Consider the following 17811-nt stretch of genomic DNA (forward strand, 5'->3'; position numbering starts at 1 on the left):
CTGCATTTCTGAGTCTTTAAGTGTTAAGCAAACTGTGTTGGCTGACATGACTTCTCCCATGAATGAAACGCAGTCAAAGCCATGTTATGAGTCAGAGAACACTGTGTTTAGCTCCACTGAGAAGACAACCACTGATAACGGAAGCTATGGTAATAACTTGATAAAACAAAGTACTGTTTCAGGTGTTGCTTCCGTTGCTGGACCTCATGGAGCCAACGTTCCTGAGGTGGAAACTCGTGTCCTATGTACTGTAGGTTCCTGTGACGTGAAGGTTAAAAATAACAGGGTGTGTGACTCAACCGTGGAGACCAATAAAGAACTGCTAAGTGATGTTTCCACAGGCGGCACCCTGAACGTCATTCAGGTGGCCAGCTTGACACCCAGTCATTCTGAGAAATCTAGCACCATGACTGCTGATTCAAGGTCTGTAGACATTAATCCCCCTCAGTTCATGGACACTTGTGGTAAAGAGGTGGGCACAGAGGACTGCCTTCCCCCCGCCCTCAACGAGTGTAAAATTGTGCCTCAGACTGTTTCTGTTCAGTTGCCAGCTCGGACTGCAGTTTTCCAGTCTCCAGTTCTGATATCCTCACGGTCCCCTCCTCAGCCACCACCTTCACCTGCTGAGAGCTCGGGGGAGCCATCTCAGCCGTCCGCAGCAGCCTTATCTGAGGACTCAAACAAACTCATTTCCCCCACTATAGGCTGTGTGTTGCTGCAACTTGAAAAGCAACCTGCCACGTCAGCTGGAGGGCCCGAGGAGCCCGTCCAGCCTCCTGCCACGTCAGCTGGAGGGCCCGAGGGGCCCGTCCAGCCTCCTGCCACGTCAGCTGGAGGGTCCGAGGGGGCCCGTCCAGCCTCCTGTCTCCGCTGGAGGGTCCGAGGGGCCCGTCCAGCCTCCTGTCTCCGCTGGAGGGTCCGAGGGGCCCGTTCAGCCTCCTGTCTCCGCTGGAGGGTCCGAGGGGCCCGTTCAGCCTCCTGTCTCCGCTGGAGGGTCCGAGGGGCCCGTTCAGCCTCACGCCGCATCAGCTGGAGGGCCCGAGGAGCCTGTCCAGCCGCCACCTGTGACCACCTCGTCGTCGCCTGGTCCGGCTGCATCCGAGTCTTCGTCATCGCCTGGTCCGGCTGCATCCGCCTGTGCTTCTGCTACGCCTGGTCCGGCCTCTGCCTGTGCTTCTGCTACGCCTGGTCCGGCCTCTGCCTGTGCTTCTGCTACGCCTGGGCCGGCCTCTGCCTCGGCTTCAGCGTCGCCTGGTCCTGTGCCCTCCAAGCCTCGGCCGGTACGCCTGACACTTGGGCGCCGCCGTCGCCTTCCGCGCGGCCGGCCCCCTGAACTTTTGACCTCTGACCTGCTATGCTCTCGACCTCCGGGTCGGCCCCCTGAGCTCATGGATTTTGGACTGCTGGACCATTGGCCTCCTGGTCGGCCTCCTGAACTTTTGAACTTTCTCTTGTTTTGCTGTCGGCCTCCGGGGCGGCCGCCTGAACCGCTTCGCCATTCGCTCCTGTTCTGCCGGGTTCATGGTCGCCCTCCTGAAGCTGGGTCTCGGACTTTTGTGCCCTTGTTGTTTTTGGCCTGTGTGCTTCTGGTGCTTTGTTTTTGGTTTTGTTTCCGGCCCTCCGGCCTCGTCCCCCTCCGCCCGCCCCGGGTGGGTTGTTTTGTTTTGTGTTTGTTTTCTTGTTGGTTTCGGGCGTCTGGAATCCGCCCTTGAGGGGGGGGCTCTGTCACAGGCTGGGTCTCTGACCCAGCGCTCTGAGTTCATGTTTGTATTTTTCTCATTTTGATATGTGATTAGTTTTTGTGTCATTTCCTATCTAGCTTTAGTTTAAGCTGTTATTTATTATTGTTCCCTTGGTTTTCTATGTTTTGGGTTCTTGTATTATTCTTCACGTATTAGGTCTGTTTAGTTGTGTTGTCATGTCTAGTTTTTAGTATTTCCTGTTTTATTCTGACAGTGTCATGTGCCCAGTTATAAGTTTTTGGTCTTAGTACCTTTAGTGTTTGTTTCTTAGTGTTTTGCCAGTTCGTTTTGGTTTCCTGGTTTAACCCTGCCGTCATTTTAATAAAGCCTCACCTTTCTGTTAAGACCTTACTACTCCTTGTCCTCATCTGCTTTTGGGTCCTGTTTCCACACACATCGGCGCACCCCGCCGTGACAGAGTACACTGTCGTCATAAAGGGTTGGACATAGTCTGCAACAATACTCAGGTAAGCTAACCTATTTAAAGGATATTTAGTTGGTACTAAGTGGCCCAAAGTGTGCCAAAAAATTTACAACACCATTACATGACCAGCAGCAGCCTGAGCTATTGATCAGGATGGATCCATTCTTTCTTATTGTTTACAATATACTTACATCAAATTCTGACCCTGTTATCCAAATCCTGCAACAGAAATCAAGACTTGGACCAGGCAGCATTTTTCCAATCCTATATTGTCTAATACTGGTGAGCCCATGCAAGCTGTAGCCCCAGGTTTCCTGTTCTTAGCTAACAGAAGTAGTCCTCTGCTGCTGTAGATACCAGGTTCAGCACTTTAAGGTTCAATATCCTGTGCATTCAGAGATGTACATACCTTAGTCATAATTAATTATTTGAATTTCTGTTGCATTCCTATCAGCTTGAAGCAGTCAGACTCTCCTCTGACTTTTCTCTAAAATACAACAACCATGTTCAAAACCACTCAAATCAACTTTTTTCCCCATCCTGATGCTAAGTTTAAACTTCAGCAGGTCTTCTTGTCCATGTCTGCATGCCTAAATGCACTGAGCTGCTGCCATGTGATTAGCTGATTAAACAATAATACATCATCACATCATATTATTTGCTCCTTATAAGATAAATTAAACATACTATATGTATAAAAATATATATTTATAAATATAAATGATAATGACCATCAGAATTTGTAACTTCCATGAACTGACCTCCTGTGCTCAATTCAATAGCTAATTAAAACCAACAGTTACAGCTGAGCTTCGCCTTTGGCTGCTGTTAGCTCAAAAGTTTAATTTCCAGACTAGCTAGAAAAATTATTTTAGTGTAAAAATTACTAAAAAGTTTCTCAGGAGCACCATTTGACTGTGTTAACATAAAAACGTGTGGTTATACTTTGCAGGTGTTTGGTATGGCTCTGTGTAACTGCTTAAGTGTGACGGACGGTTCTGCTGCAAACATCTGTTCAGCTGTAAACATATTCCCGAGGGTTTTCCTTTCCCGCCGGCACAGGAACCTCACACCACACCGGAAGCGTGCACAGCATGTTTCAATGGAACTATAGTGTTGATCAGTCATTACTCTAATTTATCTTTTCATTTGTATTACTTCAATATCAAAACAACAGAAATAAATCTGTTGAAATAGTGTGGAAAGCACCAGGCAGAACATTAACTAAGAGATTTGTGGGAAATACAGCTCATGCACAGCAATATGTAAGCGTAAGTAGAAGATCTGAAGTTCACATCATGTCTTGATTGAACTGAGGTCACGCTAACGACCTGTGAACCTTTTGCGACCTTAGCACACTCCATGAGAAAGACATAGATAAACTGACCAAATGTGTTTTCCTTACAGAAAGGCACCTGACAGACCCAGTGAGGGAGTAAAGGGAGGTGTGGGAGGCTGGTGAACAAAGCTCTATTCAAACAAGCCCAGCTGACATGGGCTCTTAGTGGATCTCTCCATTTTGGCAGAGTCGAATGGCTGCCCTACGGATGTCTTATTCTCGCCAGGAAACAGTGAGGGCAACCGCACTGCATGCATACAAATCACACTCAGCCTTAGCTAAAACATAGATGTGCCCAGCGCTGCTCTGAAACACTTAGAAAGAAAAAAGCAGCAAAGGAAGAGGTGATATTCTGGTGATGCTCTAATGGAGGAAGCGTGGAAAGGTTGAAAGGTATGTATCCCCTCATCTGTGATGCAGCCATGCTGAAGAGACTCTTGGCTTGATGCTTTCCTACAGCACAGAGCTTTGAACCTTCCTGAATAACACTTAATTTACTTATCTGCTTCCACTTCATTTTCTTTTCTAAGCAATTAGAAAGAAAACAACTTGGGTTGAAATGAAACGCGCTGGCACCTCATTTTTCTCACTAAGCCTCGTCGCTATCCTCCGCTGGGAGGTGGGGAGCAGTTTATTGACCACGTTAATGTTCTGAAATTGAAAAGGCATGAACCTTAATTTGTGTCTCATAATTCTCTAATTAAAAGTACAATTGAGACATAATAATACTAGAACGAGAGAGTAAGCGAGATCCCTCGGAAAAATTGGCGCCACAGTAAGACGAGCTCCACACTCCCACTGAAACTGCACCATATCTGTAATTTGAAACACTTGACTGACTGTCATTCAGCCTTCATGCGGTGCACACTGCTGGAAAGTCTTTTTTTTTTTTTTTTTACTAACTACAGCTACGGTAACTCACCCACATATAGTAAAAGATTACAATCTTTGATCTAATTTAGGCTTTACTTTATGTCAGGGTCCTGGGACTGGGCGACCCAGGATCCCTGAGCAGTTATGTATTTTATTATTATTATTATTATATGTATTTTGGTATTGCTGCTGCTCTCCTCCATGATTGTAGATGTGAGTGTGTGTGTTTATGTCTGCGGGGATGCTTGGAGGATGGAGCTCAGCCACCTGCAGGCCTGAGGGGTGTGGCCCTGCGGAAGGACTGGCCACACCCGAAGCCACACACCTGCCGCTGATCAGGGCTCGTCGGGGGAGCTATTTAGGAGAGTCTTGGAGCTCCCACCGACGCGGGATCATTGCATGAGACTCCACGTTAGTCGTCCTGTTACTGAGTTAGTGTGTGTGTGTATGCCCGCGTTGTATGTGTCCTGACGGCTGCGTCTTTTGTTTCCCGCAGGAGGAGCGTGGAAGACACGGGAGCAGCGAGCACCGGGGGGTGCTGACACGGGAGCGGAGAGCACAGAAACACGGACTATTCACGGGGAGACACGACACGGGAGTCTGGGAAAACACGGGGATTTATTGTTACGTTGTTTGGATTGTCACCATTGTAAATAAACACTGTCTATACATAGAGCACCGCGCCTGGGTCCTCCTTCCCCACTCCTTCCACGGTGTGCCATGCCATACCGTGACACTTTATGTGGACCTATTATTTACATTTTCTGCCATATACATGCTGTTATAATATCAGATGCTCATATTCAACGTGGCCAAAGTTTACAGTGTACACCGATCACACATAACATTATGACCAGTGTTGGTCAAGTTACATGAAAAAAGTAATCAGTAACTAATTACCGATTACTTCCCCAAAAAAGTAATCCCGTTACTTTACTGATTACTTATTTTCAAAAGTAATTAGTTACTTAGTTAGTTTTTAAAAACACGATTTAATACCTGAGTAGGTGATAAAGTGATAGATCTTTCAGCCCAATTCTACTTTTTCTGCATAATCCATCATACAAAATGTAATCAAATGGAAAAGTCTCTTTTTAAAACTTGTTTTATTAGTTTTAATCTTTTAACTTTATGCATCAAACAAAAATTTAATTATATGCACCATTCTCTGACTGGAAGAAATTTGTTTAACATTTAAACCTATTTTCTGCACATTCCAGCACATAAAATAAAATATTTTTTTGTGTTTACACTCAGTCTTCCAAATAGATGCAAGTGAAATACAGCAAAAAAATGTTGAGTGAAAATGTTGAGTGGCATAGGCTGAGGTTTACCCTGGTGCAGATGTGCTGCAGCGGTCAGTGGAAGAATCTGCGAGTTTCTCTGTGAGTTTCCATTACGTCGTAGCGCACTCGGTGCTTGCTCGGAAGTTAAGGGTTTTTTTTCGCTGTAAAAATAAGTTTTCTTCCCACGCACAATGGACACGAATGTTTTTGTCACTTTTTACAGAATCAAACTCAAAGTAAGGTCAGTACTTCCACGCTTTAAACGCTGCACGCTCATACTCTCTCCCGCACTCGATATATGATCCATTGTTGATCTGCACACAGCTGTTGTCACAAACGTCGCACTCGCTTACGTCACTGTCGTGAGACATTCTCGCCAAAAAAATCACGGTTTTAGTAACGCAGTAACGCAGCGTTACTACAGGAAAGTAACGGTAATCTAATTACCGTTTTTGCTATAGTAATCCCTTACTTTACTCGTTACTTGAAAAAAGTAATCGGATTACAGTAACACATTACTTGTAACATGTTACTGCCCATCTCTGTTTATGACCAGCTGCATAATATTGTTGGCGAAGACCTTTACTGGTCTGCAGCTCTGCAGCCCCATACACAACAAACTGTGTTGCTCTGACAACTTTCTACCAGAACCAGCATTAACTTTACAGCAATTTGAGCTACAGCAGCTTGTCTGTTGGACCAGACATCACCAGCCAGCCTTCACTCTGCCCATGACCCTGTCGCTGGTTCACCACGGTTCCTTCCTTGGACATTTTTTGATAGATCCTGACCACTGAAGAATGGGAAAACCCCATAAGATGCTCTGACTCCGTCATCTAACCATCACAGTTTGGTTCATGTCAAACTAGCTCAAATCCTTACACGTGCCCATTTTTCCTGCATCAACTTTGAGGATAAAATGTTCACCTTCTCCCTAATATCTCCCATCTACTGACAGGGCCAAGATGAGATAATTAGTGTTATTCACTTCACCTCTCAGTGCTCATATGTTATGCCTCAAGCTATGGTTTCACTACAGCTAAACACTTGGAGCCTTATAGTTTTTTTTCTGCTTCTGGCTTAGTGGGACGTCACTGCGAGCAGATTTCCCTGATATCGCATGTCAAGCACGCAGCTCTGGCTGTGAGTGCAGCAGCCTCGTCCAACTTCTACTTTTTTGGCACAGCCAATAAACCAAGAAGGAAGAGAGTTAAATGGCTTCCTTTAGACATTGTACAAAGGCCCAGTATACAATTATTAAGGATTATATTAAACTTCATATAATGTAAAGATGCGATAATATAAAATACTGAGCTAGGTCCATTTTAGAGGGCCTAAAATTCTATGCATCAGTGAGTGAACCGAAGTAGAAATGAAACTAAAGTCATCACAAAACGAGCCTTTTGATCAGCTCCAGAATGTGATGACACATAACATAAATAAAGATCTAATAATTGTTGGCGCTGCTCGCTTGGACGGTGATTTAACTTGTTTGAACATGTATAATGGCCGTGATGATTGCATAGTGACAAACCGGGCTATTACAAGGATAATTCTCCGGTCTGTCAACTCTAGATGTTGTATTGCATTGGACACTGCATTGCAAAGTGCTACACGGGCAGTGACGGAGCCCCAGGACTCAGTTCCTTGGAAGCCAAAAGAGAGAGAGAGACAGGAGTTGGGAAATTTTTCTTCCAAGTCTAATTCTAGCAGTGCAATACATTCATAAGCAATTAAAAACTCAGTGTTTGGATGCTTGTCTGCAACTCTTGCACTGGTAAAATAGACTGACAGTGTAATGTATATGCTGGAGTATCTGTGTAAAGGTTTTGCTAAGGAAAACTCAGCCTGTAGTACACAGTATACAACAGAATCGAATGTACGCATGTGCAGTAGCACTTTTAAGCAATCAAAAACAAGTAAAGACTATATTATAAATAAAGGACCTGAAGTCAGAGTACACCGGTGTATACTTTAGCTTATTCATTCTCATTTGACCCCCTGCTGAGGTAAAAAAATATACACAAACAAAGCAGAGGGTCAACAATAAATACATCTATCACCCATGTCCAAACACAGATACAATCGCTTTAAAAATTCACATTTAATAAAAATGTCTTTAGAGTTAAACAATGTCGTTATCTTATATGCATTTGGTCTCAATCTAAAATATACAGCAGATATATTTAATGATTATAAATAAATAATGAAATAATGATACTAATATCCAAGGTTTCCCAAGCTACAGAGTATGTGATTAACATATGTAACATAATAAAATCTGCCCCACCTACACCTCGCCAAATAACACCAAACCTAAACTATGCAAATTATTTTCCAGCTGGAACTGTTGCTTAAATAATCCAGAATGTAAACAGATACATGGATACACTCATATCACTTTTAAAACATGCCAGGTTTCCAATTTTGCCTCAGGATATCAGATATCCTTATGTCAAGTGCTGCTTTTATGTACTTGCCATTTACCACTCCAGTCTGTCCCCATAAATAAGAAAGTCCTACATGATCAAATATTTGCTTTACCTTCACAGCCCAGTTTGATATCAAGTGGGCCGGACCAGAACACTCTGTTTTCCTGCAGTGTCAAGACGTTTAACTACACATTTAATCTCTGCTACATCTTAATGTGGTAAAAACAGAGTAGTGCATCCATTTTTGGACTCCTTCACATTTTTCAAAGTAGTCCCCTGGGCCAGATTGGAGTCTTTATTGAGCTTATTCTGGCCCTCAGGCCTTATGTGTGACACCTCTGATCTACACCAAGATCCAAGAAAGTCCTTGGTAAAACTAAAAACGCAGCTGCAGCAGTATTAAGGATGTACAAAAGCAGGTAAAGCACCACTAAATACAACCACAATGGCTGTCCGTCTGCAGTGATGCCACTGACAGTGCACTGCTTTCATCATCTACCTCTTAAAAACAGACGATTCAGAGCCGGCGGTATTCTTGTCTGTAGGAATTTTTGTGACAGCTTGCTCTCAAATTTGCTGAAGAGCACGAACAGAAGCCTAACGAACACCGGGCGCAGGCTAAATGCTTCAGCTTCAGCTCCAGTATGTTTCTTGTGAACATGACCAATACATAGCGCAGAGGTTGGAGCGTGATGATATGGACCTGGACGAGTGCAAAAGGGAGACAACATTTATAGGCGGCACAGACAATGCCTGAATGCTGGCTGACAAGATGACTTCCGTCTCCTAAAGCTTGGCAGAAGATGAATATTCCAGCATAAAAAGGATCCACAGAGCTCTGCCAGAATCACACAAGAGTTTCTAAAGAAGGAAAATGTAAAAAAAAAATAAAACCCAAAAAACTATTACTTGACCAAGCATTTCACCTGCCTTTAGTCAAATAAAAAACCTTTGGGGTGTTTCAGAAAAAGGAAAGGTGAGGCAGCACATCCTCTCCATCAAAGACGAGCAGGAGGAAAAAAAAGAGTCTCAGAAGAATGGCAGAACATTTCTTCAGAAATTTGCACAATAGCAGCATCAAAAATAAAGGTGGACATAAGAAGTGTTGAAAAAAAACTGCTTCAGATCTGAGCTCCTTTTGTGGGCCGCGTCTTTTTACTGCAGTAAACCTCAAACGGTGGTTCTAATTTTCAATAAGAGCAATTACCCCGCCCTTCAAATTGGTGCAATTATTTTGAGGTGATAACATTTTCAATCTTTTGACATCTACGTGCTACCGCAGAGCGATGCACTCGCTCCTGTTGTATACTGCGCACTCTCTCTGTGCCGTCTCACCCACTCTCGCTGGCTAGGACACTATTTGAGTGGGAGAGAGGAACAAATCTTGCCTGCCGGGCTGCTACGGCTGCTGCTTCCTATGTAGACCCACCCAGTGTGTCACAGCTGAAACATTTGAGAGTGAGGGTGGCAATTAGGCGATGCGCTCTGACAGATGTAATACTGGCAGTCACACAGAGCTGCCAATTTTCCAAAGAATTAGCAGATGGAAGAAGGTACAGGCCACAGAGAGTACACATCAGAGGCAGTTCAGCCTGGAAAGCCTGCACTTTTATAAAAAAGTCTTGTTTATAAAAAAATTAGATTTGAAATCAGCAGCAGCAGCAACAACTGCTTAGATGTTAGGTATAATAGAAGTAAACTGTAACCTAACTCAACTAACCAACGAGGCAAAGCGTTGAAAGCTAAACTGCGGCATAAACGTAGTTTCTAACGGACAAGATTAAAAATTCCATTGAGATAAAGTCGACCTGTTCCACTCTCAGGAGGCTGCAGCTGACAGACGTGTACATCAGCCGCCTCTTTATCTCCAGGATGACTGATCTGTGGGAGACATGAGGACATCCAGCTGCACCGAAATGTTAATAAGACAGTGTGCTAAGCACTTTCCCCCTTTTTTCCCCTTAAAACCCACCTTCCAAAAAAACAGGAAGAAAAGTCTTTGATTGAAAAATATTCACAAAGCATTACAACAGAGAAAATACTCGACCATTGTGACATCCCTAATTGTTTCAGCACAAAAAGGAAAGCACTCTAAATAAGTACTTAAGAGATTTCTGTTTTTCTAAGAGGCTCAGAGGTTAGAGAAGCAGGCCAGTTTTTCATTGGGCCCTTTTCAGAATAACTGCCTCTGTCTGCCTGGTAATTAGTGCTGTGTGTGTGTGTTTGTGTGGGCGAAGATTTAAAGTCCTTCTAACCTGGCATGTGTGTCTCTGAGGGCTTCTCTGTAAAAGAAATTATGACATCTCCATTAAATCGGCCGTATTTAGCAATTACTCTGCAATCTGACCGGTGAACCCTGAACACCGTGTACTGTGAGCCTGTAAGTGGATTGTGTGATTTGACCCCCTCTCTTCACTGGTATTATTCAGTAATATTTATGTCATTTATCTACACAGTGTGAGCCTGGACGAAACACAGGAGTGCCATGAGACAGACGTGTCCGCAGGAGCTATTTAAGTCGTGACCTTTCTCTTGCAGAGCAACCTGACATTTAGACCACTTGACAACATGGCAGTGGACCTTTGTGCAAACAAAACTCACAAGATGCTTGATATGGTATGTGCTGATTTCAGCCAAACAGAAAGAAATGTCTGCTGGCAAATAGTTTTTGGTTCAGAAGAATTTTTTTTTTTACAAAGTCACTTTTGTCTTGCTACAGTCATTCAATGGGAGAAACAGTTTGACAGGCCTTCTGTGTCTGGTAACTGTTAGACCAAGTTACAACCATAGTCTGTATATAAAAGATGGATGCACCTGTTGAACCTCTGCAAAAATCCCTTAAACCCAATTCTTTCTACTGGAGTAGACTCCTTTGGATGCACAAAGGAATCTTTTTTTAGTACTTAGGGATGAGTTGATTCTTGTTCTGTAACTTACTGTAGGTAGTATTGTGATTTTCACTTAAATAGTTTATATGCTTTACTAAGTCTGAAAGGTGAAAAACAGGTTTTTAATGCAAAATGATGTTTAAACTGTTGCTTTTATGTAATACATCTATATAAACACAGTTTTTTCCTCCACTAACTTTCTATATTGTGTTCTTGTGTGCCCCCACTCCTTTGTTCTTGGTCTCCCTCTGTGACATACATTAAAATGCCACTTCAAGGAAGTTACCCGCATCTTTGAAATACAGTCTATTAATGACTCAGGGAAGGTTTCAGCAGTCACTTGTACCATTATCTCTTCACGTAATGATAGTAAGCCAGCAAGATGTGACAAACTGATTTGTCCTTAATGTCGACTTCATTTAAATCAAATTTTATCCTTAGAAACTCACTTGTATTGTGCCTGGAAATGCTCCTGGACAAAGCTGTGCTGGACTCTGGGCTGCTGTGACTGGGATGGATCAGGAGATGGCACTTCCTCAGCTCCAACAGGGCCCTGCGGCACAAAGGAGGCCACACATAAACACAGAAAGTCTATCCCATTCTCACATTTATTATATATATACTGCAAAAGTTGTTAGGCATTGTTAATGAGACAGCAAATGTGTACTTTAAAGGTAAATTGAGTAAAATATCACCAGTAGATGTCAGTAGATTGCAGACAACCACCCATCGAATTCTGTTGTTTTTTTTTTTACCCCTTCCTAATTCAAGTGTATAATCTTACCTATGGGGGATGATGTAGGACAAACAACCTCGGTTGCCATCCATCTGTAGTGAACTGTTATGTGTCCATATCTATCTACTCTGGAAGAAGCTGTAAAACCTTGTGAAAGTAATCTGAAGAGATAGTGAAGCTTAGTAGCAACAGCTAATGAAACTTTCTTTGAAGTGGATCCAACATTGTTGGATTTGGACGCTTAATAAATAAACTCTCATACGATGTGAGAGTGTAATCAACCTTTTTGAAGGAAAGTGTGATTTTTTTTCTGTTAGCTAACAACCAGCTGTTTTTTTTTTTTAGCTAGCTTTGTGTCAGATGCCCGAAGACAGGATGGTTGCATGTCTTATTTTCTGAGTAACTGTAAAAATACCAGGAATAAATCAACATGTTTACGCACGTTTTTGTGTGCTAGAGCCCTGACTTCAGTTTAGGAGACAAGGCTTGAGGTAAGGAGGAAGTGGATGAGGTGGAAATGAAGGAGGACACAGAGCAGCGTTAGAGGAAGAGAAAGAAAATATACTGTACATGTACAAATGTTAAACAGCCGATTAGGTGTTAATCGATGTCCATCTCGGTCACTGAACAAAGGCATTTGCACGTTTTTACTTTGCTTTTTAAAAAACCTTTAAAAGAGTGCTCCGTCCTAAATATAACCCCTTCAAGAAGCCTTTATTTTTATTTTATCAAATTCTTACAAATGGGAGGAAGCTGGCCTTGGATGGAGATAAAAGTAGAGAAGTTTAAAAAAAGGAGTGAGCAGCCAAAGAATTGCAAGGTCACACTAAATGTGTGGGATGAAACACGCTGGGAGGATCATAAGCAATGCTGACGACACAACTATGTGAACAATCTTCTGCATCAGTTTGCAGATGAATTCATGTTTTCCTAATTACAAACCATAAGCAATAAACGTTTGAATAATGTGCCTTTCACTTCATAATGCTGCCAAAATGTATAGATTTGTTTGGCTGTGTGCGTAAACCAAAGTTATGTGACGGGCTGAGAAGAACACAGTAGTGTTTGTTGTGCTTTAATGCCTAGTGCATCATATTTGATACACAGAAAGAGACTTCTGCATCATCAGTGTAATCCCCCCCATGAAAAACCTCAATAAATGACAAAATACATTAGAAAAAAAGAAAATATGAAAATCGTTTTTTAAAATTTGTCAGCAGGTTTAATAAAAACTCAAGACACTGAATTTTCTGGCAGTTATTTGATGGTTTAGGCTTTAAAGGGGTTAATAATGACACACTTTAACTAAAATTTAAAAGTGCTGAACGTTATGACACGTAGTCACACAGTGATATTTCTGTGCTGTATTGACTCATTCACACCTTTTCAGGCAGGGGAAAATAAAAGCTGGAAAACATTCTTTAAGTGGTTCTGCTTTAAAAGGGCATAATGTGGCATACAGACCTGTTGCTAGCATTCCTCTGCTCACACGCTATCAGTCCCACAATAGCCTGGTGTAAAAAGTCAGGTACTTGAGACTGCATTAAGTCATCATATCATCTCGGTGCTTTTTACGCCGGGCTGGCAGAGCCAAATGGAAATGCACTCTCTGAGCCTTCTCTGTTGACCCACACTCTCGCTCTGTTTACTATTCCTCAAGTTTCTAGCTACTGGTCCCGTACTGGCTGCCGCTGTTCCCAGGCTGGCAGCTCGACCATGACGTCCCCTCACAAAGTTAAAAAAGGGGGTTTTGAATTTCTAAAGGGGAGAGGGAGGTGGAGGGTGTGTGCGTTTGTTTGTCTGTGAGGTGCACTCAGAGTAACGGAAGACTCCTTTGCAGTTTGCCAGCATTTCCAAATGCTGACTCTATTCTTCTGAAAGCATTTGAGCTCACAGAGACCCCAGCCTGAAACCTGACCACCCTGCTGCACTGTGCTTTAAGAGGAGCACAATGACAAACCTCTACCTCCTCTCTTTTCATGGAGTCGAGGAGCTTTCATATCTTCCTGTCACGGGAGGATTAACCAAAAGCGGAGGTTCAACACGGCTGATCTTCCAGTTACCGCTTTATGTACAACAAGCAGTGAGAGCTTGAGAGTGCAGCCTGTCGTGCATTTGCATTTCGAGCTGACATCAAGCGCAGCATTTTACTCCCTCTTTTTCTTCCACATGCTTGCTAATGGATTCCACTGCTATCTTTATGGAAAGATAAAAAGCAACACCGAGGCCACAGAGTTCAAACACAGTTGGTCTTATCACCTCTCTGGAAACCCATGCCCTGCCGTGTCAGTAGACTGCAAGGTGTTAGATGTGTGCTAACAGTAGCTGTTGACGGCGTGGACATTTAAACACAGTGAGGAAGTGGGGGCAGCTTATGTGCCTTCTGATATGGGGTTCTGAAGAGTTATCTAAATGATCGTGGTCAGATATCAGTTCCCACAGAGGAAGCTGCGTCTGCTGCTGGTTTAAGAAATTGTTTTACAGGTTGGGAAATGACCCCAGCAGAACAGGGGGGCCATCTCAAGGGATGGCATGCACAAGTCTGAAATTGAGATGCTATCTTTGAAATTGCTTGTCAGAAAAATGTGCCATCTTTCAACCTGATAAAACTGTAACTAAACAGACAGGCAACAGAGAGAGAAAAAAAATTCACCCAGCTATTTATAGAGCCACGAAGGAAAAGAGAGAAAAAAACCCGACATAAAATGTCACTACTTTTCTGACACTTACCTTTCAGTATTTGAAGCAAACACACACACAAATGTTCCCTACTCTTTACAAATATTTTCATTTTGCTTGTGTCTCATTACGACATTTGTGACAAGCAGAGGCTCATCCAAGGGGAAACTGTTTTACCAGTCCAGTTTAATTTAATTTTATTTACACAGCTGCTTTATATTGTAAGGTAAAGACTCAACAATAATACAGAGAAAACCCCAACAATCTGATGACCCGAGCACTTGGTGACAGTGGGAAGGAAAAACTCTCTTTTAACAGGAAGAAGACTGCAGCAGTGATAAGGAGTCAGGCTAGCAGCATTATGGCTTTCATTTGTACACGTACAGTAGAATTACTGCTTTAAAGTCTCTTTTGGGTTGGTTTTGTGTTTATACCTAAAAAAAAATCTAAGAAAGATTACTTGTGTATTCTCATTGGGACAGGTATATAGAACTGTAGCCTAAGGTTTATATAGCTATCAATTTAGAGTGTAATGTAAAATTAATGTAATGAATGGCATAACAAATTACTTTCTCCAGGGAGTATGTATGATAAAAAACTGCACTGCTTTTTTATGACAAGTTATGCGTAATGTGTAATACATTACTTTTTAGAGTAATGACCCCAAGACTGGGTCTAACCTCGTTGGAAAACTCAAAAGTAAAGTGTGGAACAATTCACACATTTAATGCTCAACTTGGTTGTGAACTGAGGACAGCTGTCTAATCTTCACCCTGCAGGAGGAGGGCACATCATCAGCACAGAAGGTACCTCTGCTAGTTAGCCAGCTAACAGCAACAGCTTTGTTAATGTCATGTCAAGGCAGACAGTGTGGAGTGGAAAGCAGTGGACCCAAATACAGATGAACGAAATGTGGAAACGTAACTGTATTATAACAAATGCCGTGCCTTTTATTGACGCCGAAAAACAGAAGATGAACCAAACATAAGAAACAGACAAATGAGAAACTAACCACAAAAACCTAAACTGGGGAAACTAAATACACAAAAACCAGGAACACTAGGAAACACACAAATACCTGAGACATGGGACATTAGTGATGGATGATAAGCAGACAATCAGACGAAGACAAAGTGCTTAAATACACAGAGGAATAATGAGGGAATGAGACAGCAGGAGAGCATAGCTGGGAGTAATCACGTACAACAAGACCGTGAGGAAGCAAAGCTGAAAACACTAACATAGCACATGAGACCGTCAAAGTAAAACAGGAAACATGAGACAGGCACAGAGACACGGACTTGACACTGAAACGATGAGAAGCATAGACATGAAAGCATAACTTGATTAAACGTGACAGAAGGAACACAGGGGAGACAGAAACCTAAAGACTAGAAATCACCATAAATACTAAGGAATAACTAAAAGAGCCAGAAATACAACACACTGAGAAACCACTAAATCACAGCGCACTGGGTCACCAGACCCCGGACATGTCAGGCATTAATGTTCCACCATTAACATTACTGTTAGTATTAACTGTGGTCTTCAATAGAGAAAATATGTGTAGCTATAGTTTCTTTTTATTTGAAACAACATTGCTAAGAATTGAAGTCAGATTGAAGTCATTTCAATCTGGGCTACCTTTTAACAGCAGGTTCCCTCGTGGGGCTAGTGCTGACCTATCACTGGTGGCAGTGCTTCTAACGTTACTGCATCCCTGTGGCTGTTAGGCTGCTGTTACACACTGGGTCTTCATAGTTTTACATGGTAACACAAGAAGGGTGGTATCACCCCACCCTTCTTGTTGCAACTGACCAGTCATATATCTGTGATATTGTAGCCTTGTAACTGTGTGGACAAATACAATAACATGGCTTGTCCCTAAGTAGAAGTAGGATGAAAAAAACACAGGGTCATGGTGGATATGTGGGCCACACATGAGACTTTCACCCAGAAGAATGGAGTTTGTGTCCCGCGTCAAACTTGAGGTCAATGATAGTTGTTTTGTTTTTTCAGTTTGACTCAGTATAGCCACCAAAACTACCTGAATAGATTTTGAAAATAAAATCCTGGATGAAAATTTTCTTCTGTTTCTTTGATGTCCTGGGAATGAGAATGTGTTGGGAACACAATGTAGCGCGTTTTCAATCCAGATCTGTTTGAACTGGTGAATTCTGATGCATTTTCATTGTGAAGACTGTTAATTTAGCTGGACCAAAGGGAAAAGGAGAGTCTCAGAGTGCATATGGACTTTGTTATGGATACTTTAAAGTAAATTCTTTTGATTTTGGCACACTAATCCAGTATTAAATTAATCTGGTAAGGGGAACTCCAAAGAACTGGCCCCTCTGACTTATAGAGTCAGTCAGAAGAAGAACACTGCCAAGAACAAACTAAGTTGCTAAACAGAGAAAAGACCCCAAAATGAAATCGAAATAAAAACCAAGGCCAGTCATATCTACAAAAGCAACACTGGGAAATGTAAACACAAAAATGTGCAGCTGCCAATATCCGAGATATGTAAAGCCTGAGAATTGTCTACCTCTGCTTAATTCAATAAGCCTCAATGCCAGGAGAGGGGCATGTGCCAGTGCCTGAGGAGCAAGGAGTAAATTAAAACTCAAATCCCTCACCCTGGCACCTTGGAGTGCTGTAATTGATTTCTGGGATTTAGATAAATGACAAAGATACGGCACGCAACTGAGTGGTGGGCTGGAGGCCGGCCGCCAGCTCAGCACTGTCAGAGTTCACGAAGTGTGATTTTTTTAAGTTGGCTGAAAGAAGAACAGAGAGTGAGGCCACAATGATTGAGAGCGAGTCGTGATAAGCAAATTGTTGTGCGGTTGGCTGCTCAGCATCAGACAGCCGCCTGGAAAGAGTCAATTTCTAGAAAAATCCGAGAACGCTAGCTGATTTAAAAGCAGAGGTCAGGTTTCTTGGTAGTTACTCATGCTGGAAACAAAAATATGTCATTGCCTTAGTGTAAGTACATTACTGACTAGGATTGTGATGGTGTATTAAATGGATTCCAATCGTTTGGTTTGGTAAATAAAAAAAACATCTTATTTTGCTATGCCCTTTAAGCCAAACATTTACAACATGCTGACAGCGCTGGCCAATTCATGTCTGAGTGACACGACAGGCACAAGTGATGTTCACTATGTCTAAGTGATGATATAAAAGTCATGTTTCATGTTACTGCAAAGCTTTAAAAGCTGCAGCTGCAGCCACCCTGCATCCAGCATGGCAGAAGCTGAGCAGACACCCTGCCAATTTTAAGAAAAGTGTATAATGTGTTAACTCACACTACATACTGAGTTTATGCTATGCTCATGGTCTGAATTTGCAACATCACAGTGCAGAGCTCATATTCAGCAGAAATACCAAGGCCTTCTGCCTTCTTATTGTT

General features: G+C 42.5%; 1 protein-coding gene across 1 annotated transcript in view; it reads right to left on the reverse strand.

Moving 5' to 3' along the window:
* The window catches only part of usp43b (ubiquitin specific peptidase 43b), a 90324-nt gene that overhangs the window by 46063 nt on the left and 26450 nt on the right, over nucleotides 1-17811 (reverse strand). The window contains exon 3 of the mRNA XM_026165771.1: nucleotides 11434-11537. Coding sequence (XP_026021556.1) covers nucleotides 11434-11537 — 104 coding nt within the window. The remainder of the gene's footprint in view (nucleotides 1-11433; nucleotides 11538-17811) is intronic.

Source organism: Astatotilapia calliptera, chromosome 4, assembly GCF_900246225.1.
Source record: "Astatotilapia calliptera chromosome 4, fAstCal1.2, whole genome shotgun sequence".
Taxonomy (NCBI): Eukaryota; Metazoa; Chordata; class Actinopteri; order Cichliformes; family Cichlidae; genus Astatotilapia; species Astatotilapia calliptera.